The sequence below is a fragment of the Anomaloglossus baeobatrachus genome, chromosome 3 (assembly GCF_048569485.1).
Source record: "Anomaloglossus baeobatrachus isolate aAnoBae1 chromosome 3, aAnoBae1.hap1, whole genome shotgun sequence".
Lineage (NCBI taxonomy): Eukaryota > Metazoa > Chordata > Amphibia > Anura > Aromobatidae > Anomaloglossus > Anomaloglossus baeobatrachus.
This window is the reverse complement of record NC_134355.1, coordinates 575,118,444-575,139,349: the sequence shown is the minus strand read 5'-3', so window position 1 is coordinate 575,139,349 and position 20,906 is coordinate 575,118,444. Positions and strand designations below refer to the sequence as shown.

General features: G+C 48.5%; 1 protein-coding gene across 1 annotated transcript in view; it reads right to left on the bottom strand.

Annotated features, from left to right (window-relative positions):
* Window positions 1–20,906, bottom strand: part of LOC142296875 (galactose-3-O-sulfotransferase 2-like) — a 99,662-nt gene that overhangs the window by 34,824 nt on the left and 43,932 nt on the right. The window contains exon 3 of the mRNA XM_075340959.1: window positions 8,754–9,264. Coding sequence (XP_075197074.1) covers window positions 8,754–9,264 — 511 coding nt within the window. The remainder of the gene's footprint in view (window positions 1–8,753; window positions 9,265–20,906) is intronic.

Here is a 20,906-nt window from a genome sequence, read left to right as displayed (position 1 = left end):
CACAGGTGGAGCGATGCCCCGGGATACAGTTGGTGCCCGTGAAAGTCTATGGTGTTGTGTGGCTAACACGGTGCAGGGCCGACAGGCGAGGAAAGAACCAGGCACAAACAACAGTCTCTTTACCTTCTCCTCTTTTACTCTGGGAACAGTCCAGTCCTGGGAGACCGTTACAGGTGGTGATGGGGATCCGGTCGGCCTGGAAGTACTTGGGATGATCTTTCTGGCCAGCTGAGTATGAGGCCTACTCCTGTACTTTGCTTTGTGATGATAGGACCCTGCTTTTCTGAATCCAGCAATGGCCCTCTTTGCTGCTGGGACCGATGGCACGTCCCTTCTTTCTGTAGGTGGCTGCGCCGACCCTCTCTCTGGTGCTTCTCCGCTGGAGTCCACACCGGGCCCTGATGCTGCAGCTGTACCTTGGATGTTTCTGGGCCAGGGGCTTGCAGCTCTCCTGCCCTTCGGACTCGGCTACCAGGGACGGATTTTATACCCTGGCAACCACAGACTCCGATGTCTGAGTCTCTCTGCTGCCTCTCAGCTATTCCTGCTCCTCTGGGCCAAGCTGCTCCAGCTCTAGGCCCCAGATTCACAGGACAGCTCACTCTGCGTCTGTTCACTTCCACTACTCCCTTCAGACTGACTCCACTTCCTCCCTCTGGTCGGGTAGAGGAAGGCTCCCTGGAATTCCAGGTTCAGAGCTCCCCCTGCTGGCCGGAGGGAGAACTGTGTTGGGTGTTAAACCTGCTGGCCAATGGATCTCCCAATTACCTCCAGGCTCAGCATTAACCCTTTGGGAGGGCAATGCTGTTGTGGCGACCAGGTCCTAGGGCGCCACACTAACCATCCAAGAGAAGCCACAGCAGCCGGCTGTGGGACCTGTCCATCCAGCCGTTTGGTTTACCAGAGACTATGTGTACATTTGTGGCTGAGTGAGTACTATCAAGCCGTCTGGCACCGCGCTACGCAGTCTAAGCGACCCTGCATCCATCCAACCCTGCCTCCCCGTCATCTAACCGGGCCCCGGGACCACTAACCCCTACCTACGGAGGGGGAAAACAACATCCCCGCTGCTCCCTGCCATCGCTCCCAGGATCCCAGTCACCAGCAGCGGTGGTGCCCAACCTCACCACAACCCGTGGGTGGCGTCACGGACAAAATCCCCAAACCAAACTACCCCCTTTTACTCACAGGCGAGGAGCGCCGCTTGAGTCCCCGGATCCGGCCCACCGCTCGAGCCACCAAGCAGCCATCGCATCAGCGCCGGACCCGAGCGTTAGCGAGCACAGCGCAGTGGCGTCCTTCCCCGCCCGCGGCAACTTGGCGTCACGAACAGGATCTTACCGTTCTGCCGACTGGTAGAAGTGCGCCTTGTGCCCCGCCGGCGGTGTCCGGCAGAAAAATTTCAGAATCCGCCATCTTGGGCATGAAGATTTTCCCGCTCGAGCGTCTTCTCGAGCAGTGGAGGCGCGAAAGCCGAAGCCCCGCCCCTGAAGAGGAGGTGCCGAGAAAAGACCAAGGGTGGGAGGTAACAAGATGTCTGCGCCCGACAAAGCCGCTGGAGGAGCGGCGGTCGCAGCCGCAGCGGCACCCGTGGATGGAAATGAGCCAGCCCGTGCTCCGGTCGCACGAGCAGGGGAGGCCGTGGCCCCCGCCATTGCTCAGGTGATGCCGTTCTCCTTGCCCTATGTGCCCGGAGCTACCTGGCTGCCGAAGTACGACGGGAAACCTGATGCTTTACAGGTCTTCCGGAAGAAGCTTAACCCGGTCCTTGAACTGTGTCCTCTGACCGATAAGCAACGTGCAGCGGTAGTGCTGGGGCAGCTAACCGGTGCGGCTGAGCAGGAGACGGAGACCTGGACCGAAGGGAACCGGTCCTCCGTGGCCACTATCTTTGAAAAGCTTCAGATTGCCTTCGAGACCCGCACCGAAGCCGAGCTGCGGATGCAGTTTTATCAATGTCGACAGCGTCCTGCAGATAGTATTAGAGACTGTGCCTTGCGCCTGAAAACTTCCCTCCGTATGCTGAAGCGGGTGGATACCATTTACGATGCGGACAGCAACAAAATGTTAGTCGAGCAGTTCGTGCAGGGGCTGGGATCCCCGGAAGACCGCAAGCAGCTCCGGCTGTGGGCCCTAGAACACCCTAACGTGGATTTTGCCGTGCTGAAAGAACGGGCCATCAAAGCTCTGCAGCCTCCAGCGTCTGACGTCCCTGAAGTGGCCCCATGGCCAGCTGAGACGGCTCCCATCTTGGTAGCCCCTCCTCTCCCAGCTCCCTCGGCCCCTGCAGCCCCTGGAGGAATGATGGAGGAGCTGGCTGCCCAGGTCCGTCGCATGGATGGAGACCTCGCCAAGATCCTCGCCGCACTCCAGCCTCCGACGAGATCCAAGCCCCCGGGGAGGATGCAGCTCGCCGACAGCCCGGAGTACGTCCCCTGGATGCAGCGGAGAAGGGCCAATGACTCACGGTATGGACCTCCAATTTGTTACAGGTGCAGCAAGCCCGGCCACTACTTCCGACGGTGTCCGTTAAACGAGCAACCCCTGGGGCCAAGGGCCAATCCTCAGGAGTAGAACCCAGTGGCCCCCCAGACTGGCGGGACTGGTACATTGGAGCCCATCCCATCATCCCTCTGGCAGTAGACGGCATCCCGCTGATGGCACTCCTGGACACTGGATCCCAGGTAACCACGATACCATACACACTGTATCAGCGGTATTGGGGGGGATGATGAACTTGCCCCTCTGGACGGTAGCATGACACTGATCGCAGCTGATGGACTCCCCTTGACCCAAGTGGGATACAAACAAGTGGCCATGACCGTGGGACGGGCTGAACTGCAGCACCAGGGAATGATTGTGATAATGAATGAACCCAGCGACCATAACCCGAAGGTAGTGCTAGGGAGTAATGTGATGGAGCACTGCATGAGTGAGGTGCTGACCCTCCTGCAACAGCTGGCCGCCACCGCAGCAGGAGGTCAACAGGGGGCTGTGCAGCGTGAGATCCGGGCCTTGATGTATCGGCAGCAAGTGAACTCAACAGGAGGGGAGATTGGGGGAGTGAGAGTGATGGATGCGGCCCCTTTGATTGTGCCTCCCAGGAGTGAAATGATGATTTGGTTCAGGGCAGCGGTAGGTCCCCAGGGGCGTGATTAACCAGCCATGGTAGAGCCCATGCCCTCCGAACACTGGCCCACAGTCATGGCCGCCCGAGGGGTAGTAGACGTTAAGAAGGGGAGAGGGCCCGTAAGGGTGTTAAACTGTGGGGAGGAGGAGGTCAGGCTTCCCCGGTACGCTACCCTTGCCAAGCTGCTTACCCTAGACCCCCCACACCATCCAGGAGGCTGTTCCCCCAATCTCACCGCCTTCTTCCAGTCACCACACATCCCCTGAGCGGTTGGATGAGTGATGTCAAGAGTTACATGTAGGCACTGATGTTACCCCCACACATCACAAAGAAGGGGTATACCGGGTGGTACAGGCGTACGAGCAGGTTTTCAGCAAACATTCACTAGATTTTGGGCGGATTAAAGGGGTCCAACACCACATCCCCACCGGCGAGCATCCCCCCATTAAAGAGAGATACAGACCTATCCCACCCGCACACTACCAATGCGCCAAAGACATGTTGAGGAACATGAAGGAGGCGGGGGTTCTTCGGGATAGCTGCAGTCCCTGGCCCGCCCCGCTGGTGCTGGTAAAGAAAAAGGATGGCACCATGAGGATGTGTGTGGATTACCGGAAGATTAACCAGATAACGCATAAAGATGCCTATCCTCTGCCCTGTATTGAAGAGTCACTGGCCGCACTGAGAACCGCTAACTACTTCTCCACCCTGGACCTCGCCAGTGGGTACTGGCAGGTGGCCGTGGCGCCCAAGGACCGCGAGAAGACTGCCTTCGCTACACCCATGGGACTCTGTGAATTCAACAGCATGCCGTTCGGGCTGTGCAACGCCCCTAGAACCTTCCAACGGCTGATGGAATGCTGTCTGGGACATCTGAATTTTGAGACCGTCTTGCTGTACCTGGACGATGTAATTGTATACTCACAGACGTATGAAGCCCACCTGGAGCACCTAGCTGAGGTGTTCGCGTCCCTTGCCAAGTACGGGATGAAATTGAAGCCCTCCAAGTGCCATCTATTGAAGCCCAGGGTGCAGTACCTCGGACATGTGGTGGGCGCGGAAGGCGTTGCCCCAGACCCCGAAAAGATCACTGCCATTCAGGACTGGCCGAGGCCGACCACGGTGAGAGAGGTGAGACAGTTCCTGGGTCTGGTGGGCTACTATCGCCGCTTCATTAAGGGATACACGAAGATGGCTGCCCCCATGCAAGACCTCCTCGTGGGACAGACCAAGGGTGGCAGGTCCCCTGGAACCCTGTTGGCGTGAGAAGAAAAGCATGAAGAGTCCTTCCGTCAGCCGAAGATGGCCTTGACCGGGGAAGCCAAGTTCACTGCTTATACGGACAATAACCCGCTAACCCATCTAGATACAGCTAAGCTGGGTGCATTGGAGCAGCGGTGGGTGGCCAGGTTGGCTAACTATGACTTCACCATCAAGTACCGAGCTGGCCCCGAAAAAATGCTAACGCAGATGCACTCTCCCGGATGCCCCACCTGTTGGGAGAGGGGCCAGACGATGATGACCTCGAAGAAATCGAGTTGCCTGCGTTCCATCGGCCGCCAGCCGAGAAGTTGCATGTCCAGCAACAATAAGTGAACTTAGATCCGCTGCCCAGACAAGGGTGGCAAGAAGCCCAGGACCAAGCACCTGCTGTCCGCTTTGTCAAGACCCTGGTGGAACAAGGCTCTGCCGGAATAGACCCTGCCGCCCCCCGCCGAGGCCCAACGACTGTGGAGAGAACGAGGCCGGCTGTACCTGCACCAGGGGAAGCTGTATCGGGAATTGATCAACCCGAAGACCCATGAGAAGGTTCGCCAGCTGGTGGTTCCCCAGGCTAACGTGCCCACTGTTCTGCAAGCATACCATGACGGTGCCGGGCACTTTGGGTGGAAGAAGCTGGAGATGCTGTTGAGGGAACGGTTCTATTGGAGTGGGATGCAGGAGTCGGTAGAGGCCTGGTGCCGGGAGTGTGGTCCCTGCACGCTGAGAAGAAGGGACGAAGCTAGCCAGAAGGCCCCCCTATGCCCAATAATTACCCATCAACCGCTGGAGCTGGTCGCCCTCGACCACGTGAAGCTCACCCCTAGCCGAAGTGGGTACACCTACGCTCTGACCATTGAAGACCACTATTCGAGATTCATGGTGGTTGTCCCAGTTAAAGATCTGACCGGGCGTACTGCAGCCAGAGCCTTCCAGGCCTTCTTTTGTCAACCACATGGGTACCCGGAGAGGGTGCTGACCGACCAGGGTCCAGCTTTCGAAGCAGAAGTGTTTCAGGAATTCTGCCAGTTATACGGCTGTAAAAAGATCCGGGAACCCCGTACCATGCCCACACTAACGGCATGTGTGAAAAGATGAACCATCCGGTCTTGGACCTCCTTAAGACCCTGCCATTGGAAGAGCGGAACTTATGGCCGGAAAAGCTGCCCGATCTGGTAGACATGTACAATAATATTCCTAGCAGCTCCACCAAGTGCACGCCCGCGTACCTAATGAGAGCCCGACCAGGCCGGTTGCCGGTGGACCTAGAAATGGATCTGGAGGCTCCAGAGGCCCTTCCTTCCACTGCTGACTGGGACGCCCGGCGGAGGGCGCAGTACCGACAAGTCCAAGAATACGTAGAAAAGAACTTGTGCCGGAGTCGGGGACAGCAAGAAAAGTGCTTCAACAGGAAGGCCCCTGCAGGGCCCTTTCAGCCTGGGTATGTAGTACTGAAGCGAAAGAGAAGAACCCATAAGTTGGATGACCAATGGGAGAAGACCCCGTATGTTATACAACCCACTGAATGGGAGAACGGGAAGGCCTACCAGATCAGTCATGACCAGGGGAAGACTTCGGCCATGGTTTCCAGGGACCACCTGAAGAGGTGCCCACCACCGTTGAGGGTGGCAACTGAAGTTCCGGCCCCCAGACCGGCTGGGGAGAAAGAAAAAGAGGTGATCCACACCATGATTGGCGATTTCCCGGCAGATTGGCCTACGCAGAACGGCGCAGTGATTCTTCCCGTGCTACTGTTCCCACAACCTGTGGAGGAAAAAGAGATGGAAGTAGCCGCCAATGAACCAGTGCCCAGGGATGCACCTGTACCCAGCTCCCCTGTGTCTCCACCTGCCCCACACGATAGACGGGAAGAGGAACCAGTTGTTTCCTCTGCCCCACTGCCTGTCCCCACTAACAGTGGGCCCCGAAGGTCCACACGCCCCAACCTAGGCCGACCCCCGCTTAGGTACAGGGAAACTACTATTTAGGTATGTTATATGTTGAATGTGTAAATGAGTAAATGAATGAATCAACCGAAAAAGTAACCTGATTGACACCGAGATTGACCCGGCCGTTGCCGGCAAGTTGTCCCCGTAGGGACCCTTTGTACCGTTGCATGAGGAACTCTTCATGGACATGCCTGAGAACTTGCAGGGCACCCACGAACTTGTGGGATTGTAAATAGGTTGGGGCATGTTTCCGTTGCCGCCTCCAGAGAGGCTGATTTGGAGGATGGGCCTGGAGGAAAGAGATGACCCAGGCCTGCCACTACCGCAATCGGTGGCGATCCTCCGGGGATTACAGGATTGCTGCAACAAAGGTACAGAGGACCATATATTGCCCAGGGTAAGCGCTCACTGTATTTATTCTTTCTGATGGCACAACTGACCAAGAGCAAGGAAGGGGATAAGTGGTGCTTAACCAGAATCTAACAGAACACAGATGCCTGGAACATGTAACTGGATTCAACTCATATGCAGCAATGAAAAAAAGGAGAAAATTCCGGCACCAGGCGTCTCTTCACTAAAATTTTCAATATTTTATTTGCATGTCAAGAATAAAAAATGAATGTGGGGACGCAGTCCCTAAATGCTAACGCGTTTCGAACATGATTAATGAACTTTGTTTGAAATGCGTCAGGTGTTTAGGGGCTTCGTCCCCACATTAATTTTTTATTCTTGACATGCAAATAAAATATTGAAGATTTTAATGAAGAGACGCCTGGTGCCGTAATTTTCTCCTTTTATTCATTCTTTCTGATGGGACTGTGGTAAAACACAATTTGACAAGAAGAAAAGGACATTGCTATTTGACTATAGCTAAAAATTAGGAAATTGTTTGGAGTTTTTCTCTGAGAGTATCATCATCAGACTTCTTTTTATTATTTTATTTTTATATCTCTCGGTTAGCTACCGGCCGGAGCGACCTTTAGATTTTACTAATTAATTGTGAAGGATTGGTTAGGTGCAAACCTAGTTGGGACACATTTATCTGACAAATAAGTGTTCTCTTCAGTGAGCTAATGGTTTTTATGTATGCATTTATTTTATGGCATGTAAAGAAGGAGTGTATACATAAGTAGTAATCTACTAATTTCTTGGACCTAGTATTATTTTTAGATTTAACTGTGTAACTACAGAAAAAGGAATTATTTCAAAGTGTTGGTTATTTTCTGATTAATATAATAAAATTTAAAAATCTCCCTAGATGTACTTCTGTTTGTGCAGATAGAATATCAGTATTGGTCTCAATATTACTATTATTCATAGTTACACCATGTATTTTTAAGCATTTGAGGAATCTGCCCTGATCTAGCAGCAACAGCAGTATAGGGATACTAGCGCTGGTTGTATTTCATAATCATCTTATTATATAGCACTGTTTACTAAGAATTGCTCATTCTGCCCTTCTACCCATTTAATTTTTCTCTTTTCCATTAGGTCTTTGACAACACATGATTAAAAACAGACTAACTGAATCCTTCTAAGCTCTATGTAGAAACAAGAAGTTTATTTTCCCTGCATGAGTCATCACTGCAAAAGTTTCAGGTAAGGCTACTTTCACACATCAGGTTTTTGCCATCAGGTACAATCCGGAAAAAAACGGGTAAATCGGATCCGGTACCGCATCCGGTTTATCCCCATAGACTTGCATTGTAACCGGATTGTACCTGATGGCTTTGCGTTGCATCCGTTTTTTTCCGGATGCGGCAAAATTTATCAAAGCGGCGGCCGGAGGCAACGTGTCTTGCAACGTTTTTTTGTCCGGCAAAAAAACCGCATCGCGCCGGATCCGGCGCGATACGGCGTGTTTTGCAATGAAAGCCTATGGACGCCGAATCCGGTGCAATGCGGTAAAAAATGGATGCGGCTACCGGATCCGTTTTTGTAAACTGCGCATGCACCAAATTAATTAAAAAAGCTGATCCTTCAAAAAAAAGGACAAACCGGATGCAAAAACGGATGCAAACCGTATCCACCGGATCCGGTTTTGTACTCATCCGGCATAACGGATCCGTTAAAAACCGGATCCGGTGGATACGGTTTTACATTTTTTTGCCGGATCCTTTGGATCAGCAAAAAAAAGGATTGTGCCTGAATGCAGAAAACTGATGTGTGAAAGTAGCCTAAGGGGAGGAGAGAGCAGCTGGGTCAGCAGTTGAAGATGGGGATGACGCATGCAGGGAAAAGTGGCTTACTGATTCTACCCAGAGTAGAGTAAAGATAATTAAATGGGTAGAAATGCAAAATGAAGAATTGTTAGTTCACAGTGGCATATAATATGATGAATTCAAGATATTAAGAGGTTAAAAACTTTGATGAGAGTGCTTGTTTAAATTATTATTTATTCATTCATAGCTCACCTCTGTAATCTTGAAGCGCATATGATGACACATAATATTAAATTCTTTTTTTGATTTTTCAGAGAATCCATCTACATATGAGGCTTTGAAAAAATTTGGAAAAAAGTAATGAGCACTCTTCACCACAGGGAAGGCAATGGTTAAGTTGTGAAATTCTCCATAGCGAAACAGAATATTCATAATAGAGCTGCTAGCCGTCTTGTGAGTTTTTAGGAAGAAGATGTTGTTTTTCGGTTGACAAGACTCGGTGTCCTCTTTGCTCCTGACAGTAGAATCCAGAGTTAAAACTGTTTCACTTCTCAAGTTAGACTTTAAAGCCATTAACACTTCCTTCCACGTCGGTCCTTTTAATCTCTCAGACAATTGATCTTTTTGCAAATAATCCAACAGTTCAGATGCAATATCTTGTTCCTGGTTGGAATTGTTACCTCTTTCGAATCCATTGGTAAATCTATCTCCATTACGAAACGGTAACATACTTGATGTTAAAGGAATCTCATTTGTTATATACCTGTGTGAGAGTAAAGTAAGCTTTCACGCTCATTATAAAAAGAATAGTGGTCATTTACATTACAGTAATATGGCTAATTACTTTAAACATTGAATTGGTAATACTGTAAAAACGTTATCCACACTTCTCAGTTCCTAGATCTCTAAAATATCAGAAACTGTTGTTTGCTTTGATTTTCATGATGGCATCTTTAACTGCTAGGAAAGACCTTAGTTTCACCTAATGCCCTCAACTATGTGGCAAGATTTGTTAAAGGGTTGGTCTTTGTCTTAGGCCTCTTTCACACGTTAGTGAAAAACACAGTGATCTACTCAAATGTCCACGCTCCTGCTGTCCGTGGTGCTGATATCTCCTGCTCTGTTTTGTTGCCAGTGCAGTACAGCCCTATATCCCAATACACAAGAACGCTATGGGTCATGGAAAATGGTGCAAAAAGTGCACCACTTTTTGGAAATCCCTGAATTTTTTTTAACCCCTTAGATAAACCTATACATGTTTGGTAGGTACAAACTCATACCAACCTGAGGCATCACACCGACATCATTTTTACCATATAGTGAACACGGTGAGTAACATACCCCCAAAACCATCGTACATTCGCACTTGTTTTGCAATTTTTCCACACTTGGAAACTTTTTGCCATTTTCCAGTTCACTATATGGTAAAACTCATGGTTTCATTTAAAAGTACAACTTGTCCCGCAAAAAACAAGCCCTCATAGGCAAGATAGACAGAAAAATAAAAATGTTATGGCTCTCGGAAGAACGGGTGTTAATTTATTTAGAGGGCACCAAATTTACACTGTTATCCAAGATAAACACTGAATACTTGACATTGTATCAAAGTGTCATATCTTCACAGTGCTGTCCCATGAAAAGAAAATATATTTATATAAATGTAAAGCGCGCTGCCTTTGAGTAGTGGCTGACAGCCAAAGTTCCTGCCTCGTCGCGATGCTTGCGGATACACATACTGGAGCGGGGAACTACAGGACCCAGGAGGCCGGCGATGGAACGGAAGGTACACATATTATGCTCACCTTACCTTCCGTTCCATCACCGGTCTCCTGGGTCTTGAACCAGGAGGCCGGCGATGGAACGGAAGGTAACGTGAGCATAATACTGTATATGTGTGCGTGCGTGTTTGTTTGTGTGTGTTTTGTGCATGCTTGTGTTTGCTTGTGTGGTCTGCAAGAGCGGGTCAGAGCGCGGTGGATGTACGGAACGGGAAGTGTGTGCGGCCAGTATTTTGCTCATACAGCAAAGGTTTCTCGTAAACCGAGTTACAAATTTACAGAAAGCTTTGCTTATTAAGCGAAATTCTCGTTAAATGGGTTACTCGTTAAGCGAGGTTCCACTATATATATATGTATATATATATATATATATATATAGTCATATGAAAAAGTTTGGGCACCCCTATTAATGTTAACCTTTTTTCTTTATAACAATTTGGGTTTTTGCAACAGCTATTTCAGTTTCATATATCTAATAACTGATGGACTGAGTAATATTTCTGGATTGAAATGAAGTTTATTGTACTAACAGAAAATGTGCAATCCGCATTTAAACAAAATTTGACCGGTGCAAAAGTATGAGCAGCCTTATCAATTTCTTGATTTGAACACTCCTAACTACTTTTTACTGACTTACTAAAGCACTAAATTGGTTTTGTAACCTCATTCAGCTTTGAACTTCATAGGCAGGTGTATCCAATCATGAGAAAAGGTATTTAAGGTGGCCACTTGCAAGTTGTTCTCCTATTTGAATCTGCTATGAAGAGTGGCATCATGGGCTCCTCAAAACAACTCTCAAATGATCTGAAAACAAAGATTATTCAACATAGTTGTTCAGGGGAAGGATACAAAAAAATCGTCTCAGAGATTTAAACTGTCAGTTTCCACTGTGAGGAACATAGTAAGGAAATGGAAGAACACAGGTACAGTTCTTGTTAAGTTCAGAAGTGGCAGGCCAAGAAAAATATCAGAAAGGCAGAAAAGAAGAATGGTGAGAACAGTCAAGGACAATCCACAGACCACCTCCAAAGACCTGCAGCATCATCTTACTGCAGATGTTGTCAATGTGCATCGGTCAACAATACAGCGCACGTTGCACAAGGAGAAACTGTATGGGAGAGTGATACAAAAGAAGCCATTTCTGCAAGCACACCACAAACAGAGTCGCCTGATGTATGCAAAAGCACATTTGGATAAGCCAGTTACATTTTGGAAGAAGGTCCTATGGACTGATGAAACAAAGATTGAGTTGTTTGGTCATACAAAAAGGCGTTATGCATGGAGGCAAAAAAACACGGCATTCCAAGAAAAGCACTTGCTACCCACAGTAAAATTTGGTGGAGGTTCCATCATGCTTTGGGGCTGTGAGGCCAATACCGGCACCGAGAATCTTGTTAGAGTTGAGGGTCGCATGGATTCAACTCAGTATCAGCAGATTCTTGACAATAATGTGCAAGAATCAGTGACGAAGTTGAAGTTACGCAGGGGATGGATATTTCAGCAAGACAATGATCCAAAACACCGCTCCAAATCTACTCAGGCAGTCATGCAGAGGAAAAATTACAATGTTCTGGAATGGCCATCCCAGACCTAAATATCATTGAAAATCTGTGGGATGATTTGAAGCGTGCTGTCCATGCTCGGCGACCATCAAACTTAACTGAACTGGAATTGTTTTGTAAACAGGAATGGTCAAATATACCTTCATCCAGGATCCAGGAACTCATTAAAAGCTACAGGAAGCGACTAGAGGCTGTTATTTTTGCAAAAGGAGGATCTACAAAATATTAATGTTACTTTTATGTTGAGGTGCCCATACTTTTGCACCAGTCAAATTTTGTTTAAATGTGGATTGCACATTTTCTGTTAGTACAATAAACCTCATCTCAATCCAGAAATATTACTCAGTCCATCAGTTATTAGATATATGAAACTGAAATAGCTGTTGCAAAAACCCAAATTGTTATAAAGAAAAAAGGTAAACATTAATAGGGGTGCCCAAACTTTTTCATATGACTGTATATATATATCTAATATATAAAGCTGAATGTGTGTATGTATGTATGTGTGTGTGTGTGTATGTCCAGGATTGGCATCTGCACCGTCGCAGCTACAGCCACAACATTTTGCACACTCACACTTCTGGACCCCGAGAACATCATAGGCTATGTTTTGAGGGGAAATTTTAACCCCACACTTTACAGTTATTCACCGAAAAACCTGCCTCCATTAAAGCGAATGGAGCTGGGAGCCACAGTGCAGCCAGAACTTCAGAAGAATGCGCAGCCACGCCCTTATATAGACAGACACAGTGAAACAGACAGATAGGGAAAGAGAGGGAAAGAGACAGACATGGTGAGAGACAGACAAAGACAGGGAAAGAGAGGGAAAGAGACAGACAGGGAAAGAGACAGACAGGGAAAGTGACAGAGATAGATAGACAGACAGGGAAAGAGATTGAGACAGACGGAGAAAGAGACAGAGACAGTCAGGGACAGACAGGGAAAGAGACAGAGAGACAGAGAGATATATACAGAAGGGGAGACAGACATTATAATTACATTTATATCTATTTGTTTTGTGGTTTTTGTGTGCAGAATACATTTTTGTTAATACAATTTTGTTAACAGCAGTTATTAACCCGGGCGAAGCTGGGTAGTACAGCTAGTATATATATATATATATATATATATATATATATATATATATATAGAAAGCTGAGTGTATGTCTTTGTGTGTGTGTGTGTATGGCCGCTAAAGGAATCCGCACCGAAGAATTTACAATCACGAAATTTTGCACAGACGCCGCATGTGATTCAGGGAATGTCATAGATTATGTTTGGACAGGAAAATTTAACCCTACACTTTACAGTTACTCCCCAAAAATCTACCTCCATTAACGTCAATGGAACTGCAAGCTATTAGGTTATTAATAGGAGCTGTAATTGGTTGCTATAGGAACAAAATAAATTGTTAGTATAAAAAGCTTTTGTGTAAGGTAATAAGATGTCGGTGGGGAGTTGGATAGAGAGAGACAGAAGGAGACAGAGTGAGAGACAGAAACAGACAGACAGACAGAGGCAGACATACACAGACAGACAGGAAAAGAGACAGACAGAGAGACAGAAACAGACAGACAGACAGAGGCAGACATACACAGACAGACAGAAAAAGAGACAGACAGAGACAGACAGGGAAAGAGACAGCCAGACAGGAAAGAGACAGGTAAAGAGACAAGAAAAGAGACAGGGAAAGAGACAGAGGCAAGTAAAGAGACAGGGAAAGAGACAGAGACAGATGGGGAAAAAGACAGACTGGGAAAGAGACAGACGGGGAAAGAGACAGAGACAAGAAAAGAGACAAGGAAAGAGACAAGTAACTAGACAGGGAAAGAGACAGAGACAAGTAAAGAGTCAGGCAAGTAAAGAGACAAAGACAAGTAAAGAGACAAGGAAAGAGACAGAGAAAAGTAAAGAGACAGGGAAAGAGATAGAGATAGACGGGGAACGAGACAGACTTGGAACGAGACAGACGGGGAAAGAGAATGACGGGTAAAGAGACAGACTGAGAAAGCGACAGACCTGGAAAGAGACAGACCTGGAAAGAGACAGAGGGAGAAATAGACAGACGAGGAAAGAAAAAGACCTGGAACGAGACAGACCGGCAACGAGACAGACCGGCAACGAGACAAACAGGGAACGAGACAGACGAGGAACGAAACAGACGGGGAATGGGACAGATGGGGAACGAGACAGATGGATAACGAGACAGATGGGGAACGAGACAGACGGGGAATGGGACAGACGGGAAACGAGACAGAAGGGGAAAGATACAGACGGGGAAAGACACAGACGGGGAACGAGACAGACCTGGAACAATTAAGACCAGGAATGAGACAGACCCGGAAAGAGACAGACCTGGAATGAGACAGACCAGCAACGAGACAGACGGGGAAAGAGACTGACAGACAGATAGAGAGAGACGGACAGACACAGACAGAAACAGAGATAGAGAGAGACAGACAGACACAGAGATAGAGAGAGAGACATATAGAGAGAGGCAGACAGAGAGACTGATACAGAGACAGACAGAGACTGTGACAGAGACAGAGACAGACAGAGAGACTGATACAGAGACAGACGGAGAGACTGATACAGACAGACGGAGACAGACACACAGAGACAGATAGACAGAAACTCGAAGAGAGACAGTTACTATCCCGGACAGCACCCAGGTACTACAGCTAATATATATATATATTAAATATATATATATATATATATATATATATATATATATAAAAAATAAATATATATATATATATATTTATATATGTGTGTGATGCCCTGGACTAGCCAGGTAGTCACAGATAGCGCCCCGCACAACACCTGTCCCCTAATAAGGTGTCACCAGCCAACCAGTAAAACCCTACTCACCCCTCTCAGGGCTTGATGTTCACACCAGGGAGCGGAGCCAGGTGGTTGGCCATGCCCACTGAGGAGTTCAGAGAGCCTGAGGTGGGAAAACGCCAGATGAAGTTGGGAAGAGGGAGTTAGAGGAGGTGAAGGAGAGTAGAAGCAGGCCTGTGCCCAGGACTGCATAAATCTGACAGGTGCCAGGGTTGGAGCCCGGGCACCTTTGGCTATGAGGCAAGCAGTGGCCTCAGCCTGCAGGAGCCGGGAAGATGGCTCGGTGGAACCGTGGTGGATCGGGACAGGGTAGTGGCCTGCCGGTACCGACCCGGGGAACCGACTTGGAAACCGGAGCACAAAGGGGAGTACTCAGACCCTGAAACGAGGTCTAGAAGCCACTGGACCGAGTTAATTAACTGATTGCGGTCTGGACTATAGGTCCTTTCCCACCCAAAGTCCCGACTGAAGACAACAGCCCAACGAGGGGAATAGAAAGCCACCGCACAGGCAGAGAGATCCCACGGGCCAGCGTCTGCGGGCAAAAGGGCTCTCCCGACATTCACAAAGCCGGGGAGCGGACTCCCATTGCTGAAGCGCAGGCAGTCCACAGATACACAACACGGTGCAGGAAAAAGGCAGAGACCACCAACCGGGTGGGGGACCCGACGCAGCCGGCTGCGGGCTCCGACCACCATCGACTTGGTTTACCATAGACTTGTGTGTGTTACTAATCGTGAGTACAACAGTGCCCTCCGGCCGCGCACCTCCCTGTACCGCCCAACCACACAACACCCAACGGGTCCCGGGGCCATCATCCCTGCCCACGGAGGGGTTAATATCTTGCTGCGCAACGTCTCCCCCAGGTGCCCAGTAAACGCAGCGGTGGAGTCCACCTTCACCACAACCCGTGGGTGGCGTCACGAACTCAAACACGGCTCCGGCCATACACCTACATCCCCTAAAGCGCCAGTCCCCCCTTTCAGATCGAAGTGGACCACGGGGCCCCCGGGTCCGGAGACGCTCGAGCCACCACCCGGCGAGTCTGGATCCGAGCGGCTCGGTTGCCGCCGAGCACGAGGCGGTACATATATACACTCTACAGTCATGGCCAAAAGTTTTGAGAATGACACCAAAATTATATTTTCACATGATCTGTTGCCCTCTGGTTTTTAATTGTGTTTGTCTGATGTTTACATCACATACAGAAATATAATTGCAAGCATATTATGAGTACCAAAAGGTTATATTGACAGTTAGAATGAGTTAATGCAGCAAGTCAATATTTGCAGTGTTGACCCTTCTTCTTCAGGACCTCTGCAATTCTCCCTGGCATGCTCTCAATCAACTTCTGGACCAAATCCTGACAGATAGCTGTCCATTCTTGCATAAGCAATGCTTGCATTTTGCCAGAATTTGTTGGTTTTTGTTTGTCCACCCGTCTCTTGATGATTGCTCACAAGTTCTCAATGGGATTAAGATCTGGGGAGTTTCCAGGCCATGGACCCAAAATCTCTATGTTTTGTTCCATGAGCCATTTAGTGATCACCTTTGCTCTATGCCAAGGTGCTCCATCATGCTGGAAAAGGCATTGTTGGGTGCCAAACTGCTCTTGGACAGTTGGGAGAAGTTGCTCTTGGAGGAGATTCTGGTACCATTCTTTATTCATGGCAGTGTTTTTAGGCAAGACTGAGTGAGCCGATTCCCTTGGCTGAGAAGCAACCCCACACATGAATCGTTTCAGGATGCTTAACAGTTGGCATGAGACAAGACTGGTGGTAGCGCTCAACTCTTCTTCTCCTAATAAGCTGTTTTCCAGATGTCCCAAACAATCGAAAAGGGGATTCATCTGAGAAAATGACTTTACCCCAGTCCTCAGCAGTCCACTCCCTGTACCTTTTGCAGAATATTAGTCAGTCCCTGATGTTTTTTCTGGAGAGAAGTGGCTTCTTTGCTGCCCTCCTTGAAACCAGACCTTGCTCAAGCAGTCTCCGACTCACAGTGCGTGCAGAAGCACTCACACCAGCCTGCTGCCATTGCTGAGCTAGCTCGGCACTGCTGGTAGTCCGATCCCGCAGCTGAAACAGTTTTAAGATACGGTCCTGGCGTTTGCTGGTCCTTCTTGGGCGCCCTGGAGCCTTATTGGCAACAATGGAAGCTCTTTCCTTGAAGTTCCTGATGATGCGATAAATTGTTGACTGAGGTGCAATCTTTGTAGCTGAGATACTCTTCCCTGTTAGGCCATTTTTGTGCAGAGCAATGATGGCTGCACGTGTTTCTTTAGAGATAACCATGGTTAACTGAAGAGAAACAATGATACCAAGCACCAGCCTCCTTTTAAAGTGTCCAGTGGTGTCATTCTTACTTAATCATGACTGATTGATCGCCAACCCTGTCCTCATCAACACCCACACCTGTGTTAATGGAACAATCACTAAAACAATGTTAGCTGCTCCTTTTAAGGCAGGAATGCAATGATGTTGAAATGTGTTTTGGGGGTTGAAGTTCATTTTCTTAGCCAATATCGACTTTGCATGTAATTGCTGTTAAGCTGATCACTCTTTATGACATTCTGGAGTATATGCAAATTGCCATTAGAAAAATTTAAGCAGTAGACTTTGTAAAAATTAATATTTGTAGCATTCTCAAAACTTTTGGCCATGACTGTATATATATGTATATAAATAATTTGTGTTAAGGATTGGCCATTATTTGTACAAGAACAGATCTATTATAACTAGTACCCATGTATAACAGCAACCTTGGAAAACAAGGTAAGTAAAAAGGATTTTCTGGGACAAAAAGATCACTCTACTTTCCATGATGCTACATTCGCCGAACTGTTTGTGAAACCCCATTGGATTCAATGGGAGGCCAAACCTAAGGCAGAGAAAACACCTTTAGGGGGGGTCACAAAGTTTCCAAAACAGCAAAAATACATTTTACAGTGCACAACCACTGTTTTGGCAGAGGAATTAGCTTCCTAGGCGATTTGCATAAAAAATATTGAGGTTGATGAGAGACAGGTATAGGGCTGGTGCTCCCACAGCCCTGCCAGTACATACAAGACACACCTTGGAAACCCATCTTGGAGTCTTGAGACTTAAAAACATTTTAGGCAGAAAGCTGGATGGTGGTATCAATTGCCCCCCGTTCCCCATAGTGTCTCTGCACAGCAAGGAGGTATGGTCCATGCAACACACATGATGTAACATGCCATTTCCATTTTAAAAATCAAGAGGTGAATGAGTGACAGAATTAGGCCTCTTACTCCCGCATCTCTGGCAGTACAGACAAGACACAACTTGGAGACCCATCTTGGAGAGTTAAGAAAAATAAACATTTCAGGCAAACAGCAGGAGAGTGGCATCAATTGCCCCTCCCCCCATTTCCCCTTTGTGTGTTTGCACATCAGGGAGGTATGGTCCATGCAAAACGCAGGATGTGGGATGGTATTTCCAATTTAAACGGGAACCTGGCACCAGTTTTTTGCTCTATAAGCTGTGGCCACCACCAGTGGGCTCTTATATACAGTATTCTAACATGCTGTATATGTACCGCCCTGCGCTCGGCTGCAGCTGAGCCGCTCGGGTCCGGGCTCGTTTGGTGGGTGGCTCGAGCGCCTCCGGACTCGGGGGTCACGTTGCTCTGCAAGGGGATGCTGGCGATCTCGATGGGGGTGGTTAGGTAGGTGTACGGCCGGAGCCGTGTTTGAGTTCGTGACGCCACCCATTGGACGTGGTGAAGATGTAGACACCACCGCTGCAGTTACGGGGCACCCGGGGGAGATGGTAGTGCAGCAAGACGTTAACCCCTCTGTGAGCTGGGATGGTGGCCCCGGGACCCGTTTGGGGATAGTGGTAGTTGGGCGGTGCAGGGCGGTGCGCGGCCGGATGGTACTGTTGTACCCAAGTTTACTGACACACTCAAGTCTCTGAGGAACAAAGTTGATGGTGGTTGGTGCCCGCAGCCGGCTGCATCTTGTCCCCCACCCGGGTTGGTGGTCTTGGCCTTTCTCCTGCACCTATTTATGTTTGTGTAGACTGCCTGTGCCTTAGCAGTGGGAGTCCGCTTCCCGGCTGTGTATGTACCGGTGGAGTCCGTTTGCCCGCAGGCACTGGCCCGTGGTATCTCTTTGCCTGTGCGGTGGCTTTCTATCCCCCCTCGCCGGGCTGTTGCCTTCTTTCGGGTCTTGGGATGGGAATGGACCTAAAGTCCAGACCTCAATCAGTAAATTTGATGTGGTCCAGTGGCTTCTGTGCCTTGTTCTGGGTCTGAGTACCCCCCTTGTGCTCCGGTTTCCAGTCGGTTTCCCGGTTCGGTACCGGCTGGCCACTACCCAGTCCCAGTCCCTTACGGTTCCACCTGGCCGTCTTCCTGGCTCCTGCAGGCCAGGCCACCACCTGCCTCCTAGCCAAGGTACCAGCGCTACGACCCCGGCACCTGTCAGTTTCCGCTGCAGACCTGGGCACAGGTCTGCCGCACTCTACTCCACTTGAACTTGAACTCTAAAACTCAACTGACTGACTGCTTCTCCTGCCTCAGGCCCTTTGGACTCCTTGGTGGGCGTGGCCAACCAACTGGCTCTGCCCCCTGGTGTGACCATCAAGCTCTGAGGGAGGTGACAAGGTTTTGTGTGGTTGGCTGCTGTTACCTTATTAGGGGGACGGATGTTATGCAAGGGCCTACCTGTGACTACCTGGCTAGTCCAGGGCGTCACATACATAAGAGCCCAGACTGCTGTGTAGAAAATAAAAAACACTTTATAATACTCACCTAAAGTGGTCGCTGCGGTGGATGTGGCCCAAATGGGCGTCTTCGTCCTCCGGTGGCAGCGCCTCCTCTTTCGGCCATCTTCGTCCTCTTTCTGAAGCCTGTGTGCATGACGCATCTACGTCATACACACTCGCCAGTCCCCAACATGCGCACTACAATACTTTGATCAAAGTGCGCCTGCTCAGGACCTGAATGCCGGCGAGTGTGTTTGACGTCGGACATGTCATGCACCGCTTCTTCAGAAGGATGACAGAGGCGGTGACAAAGATGGCTGAAAGAGGTGGCGCCGGCACCAGAGAACGAAAATGTCCATTTGACCCACATCCAACGCAGTGACCGGTTTAGGTGAGTATTATAAAGTGTTTTTTATGCTCTACACAGCGGCCTGGGCTCTTATATACAGCATGTTAAGGCCCTGTCACATACAGAAATAAATCTGGGGCAGATCTGTGGTTGCAGTGAAATTGTGGACAATCAGTGTTAGGTTTATGGCTGTGTACAAATGGAACAATATGTCCATGATTTCACTGCAACCACAGATCTGCCAAAGATTTATCTCTGTGTGTGACGGGGCCTTTAGAATGCTGTATATAAGAGCCCACTGGTGGTGGCCGCAGCTTATAGGCTAAAAAACTGGTCAGGTTGAGGACGTGAGCAGGGCCGGCTCCAGGTTTTTGTGGGCCCCGGGCGGAAGAGTCCCAGTGGGCCCCATCCACACACAGACACCGATACGAACATATACATATTTAAAGACAAACTCACAAAAATACATATAAACAGACAAATATATACAGTCATATACACTTACAGACACACACACACACACACAAGTCTGCTGCATACAGACAGACACACACACACACAACTCTGCTACATACAGACAAACACACACAACTCTGCTACATACAGACAAACACATACAACTCTGCTACATACAAACACATACAACTCTGCTACATACAAACACATACAACTCTGCTACATTCAGACAAATGCACACAACTCTGCTATATTCAGACAAACACAACTTTGCTACATACAGACAAACACATACAACTCTGCTACATACAGACAAACACATACAACTCTGCTACATACAAACACATACAACTCTGCTACATACAAACACATACAACTCTGCTACATACAGACAAACACACACAACTCTGCTACATACAGACAAACACATACAACTCTGCTACATACAGACAAACACATACAACTCTGCTACATACAAACACATACAACTCTGCTACATACAGACAAACACATACAACTCTGCTACATACAGACAAACACACACAACTCTGCTACATACAAACACATACAACTCTGCTACATACAGACAAACACACACAACTCTGCTACATACAAACACATACAACTCTGCTACATTCAGACAAACACATACAACTCTGCTACATACAGACAAACACACACAA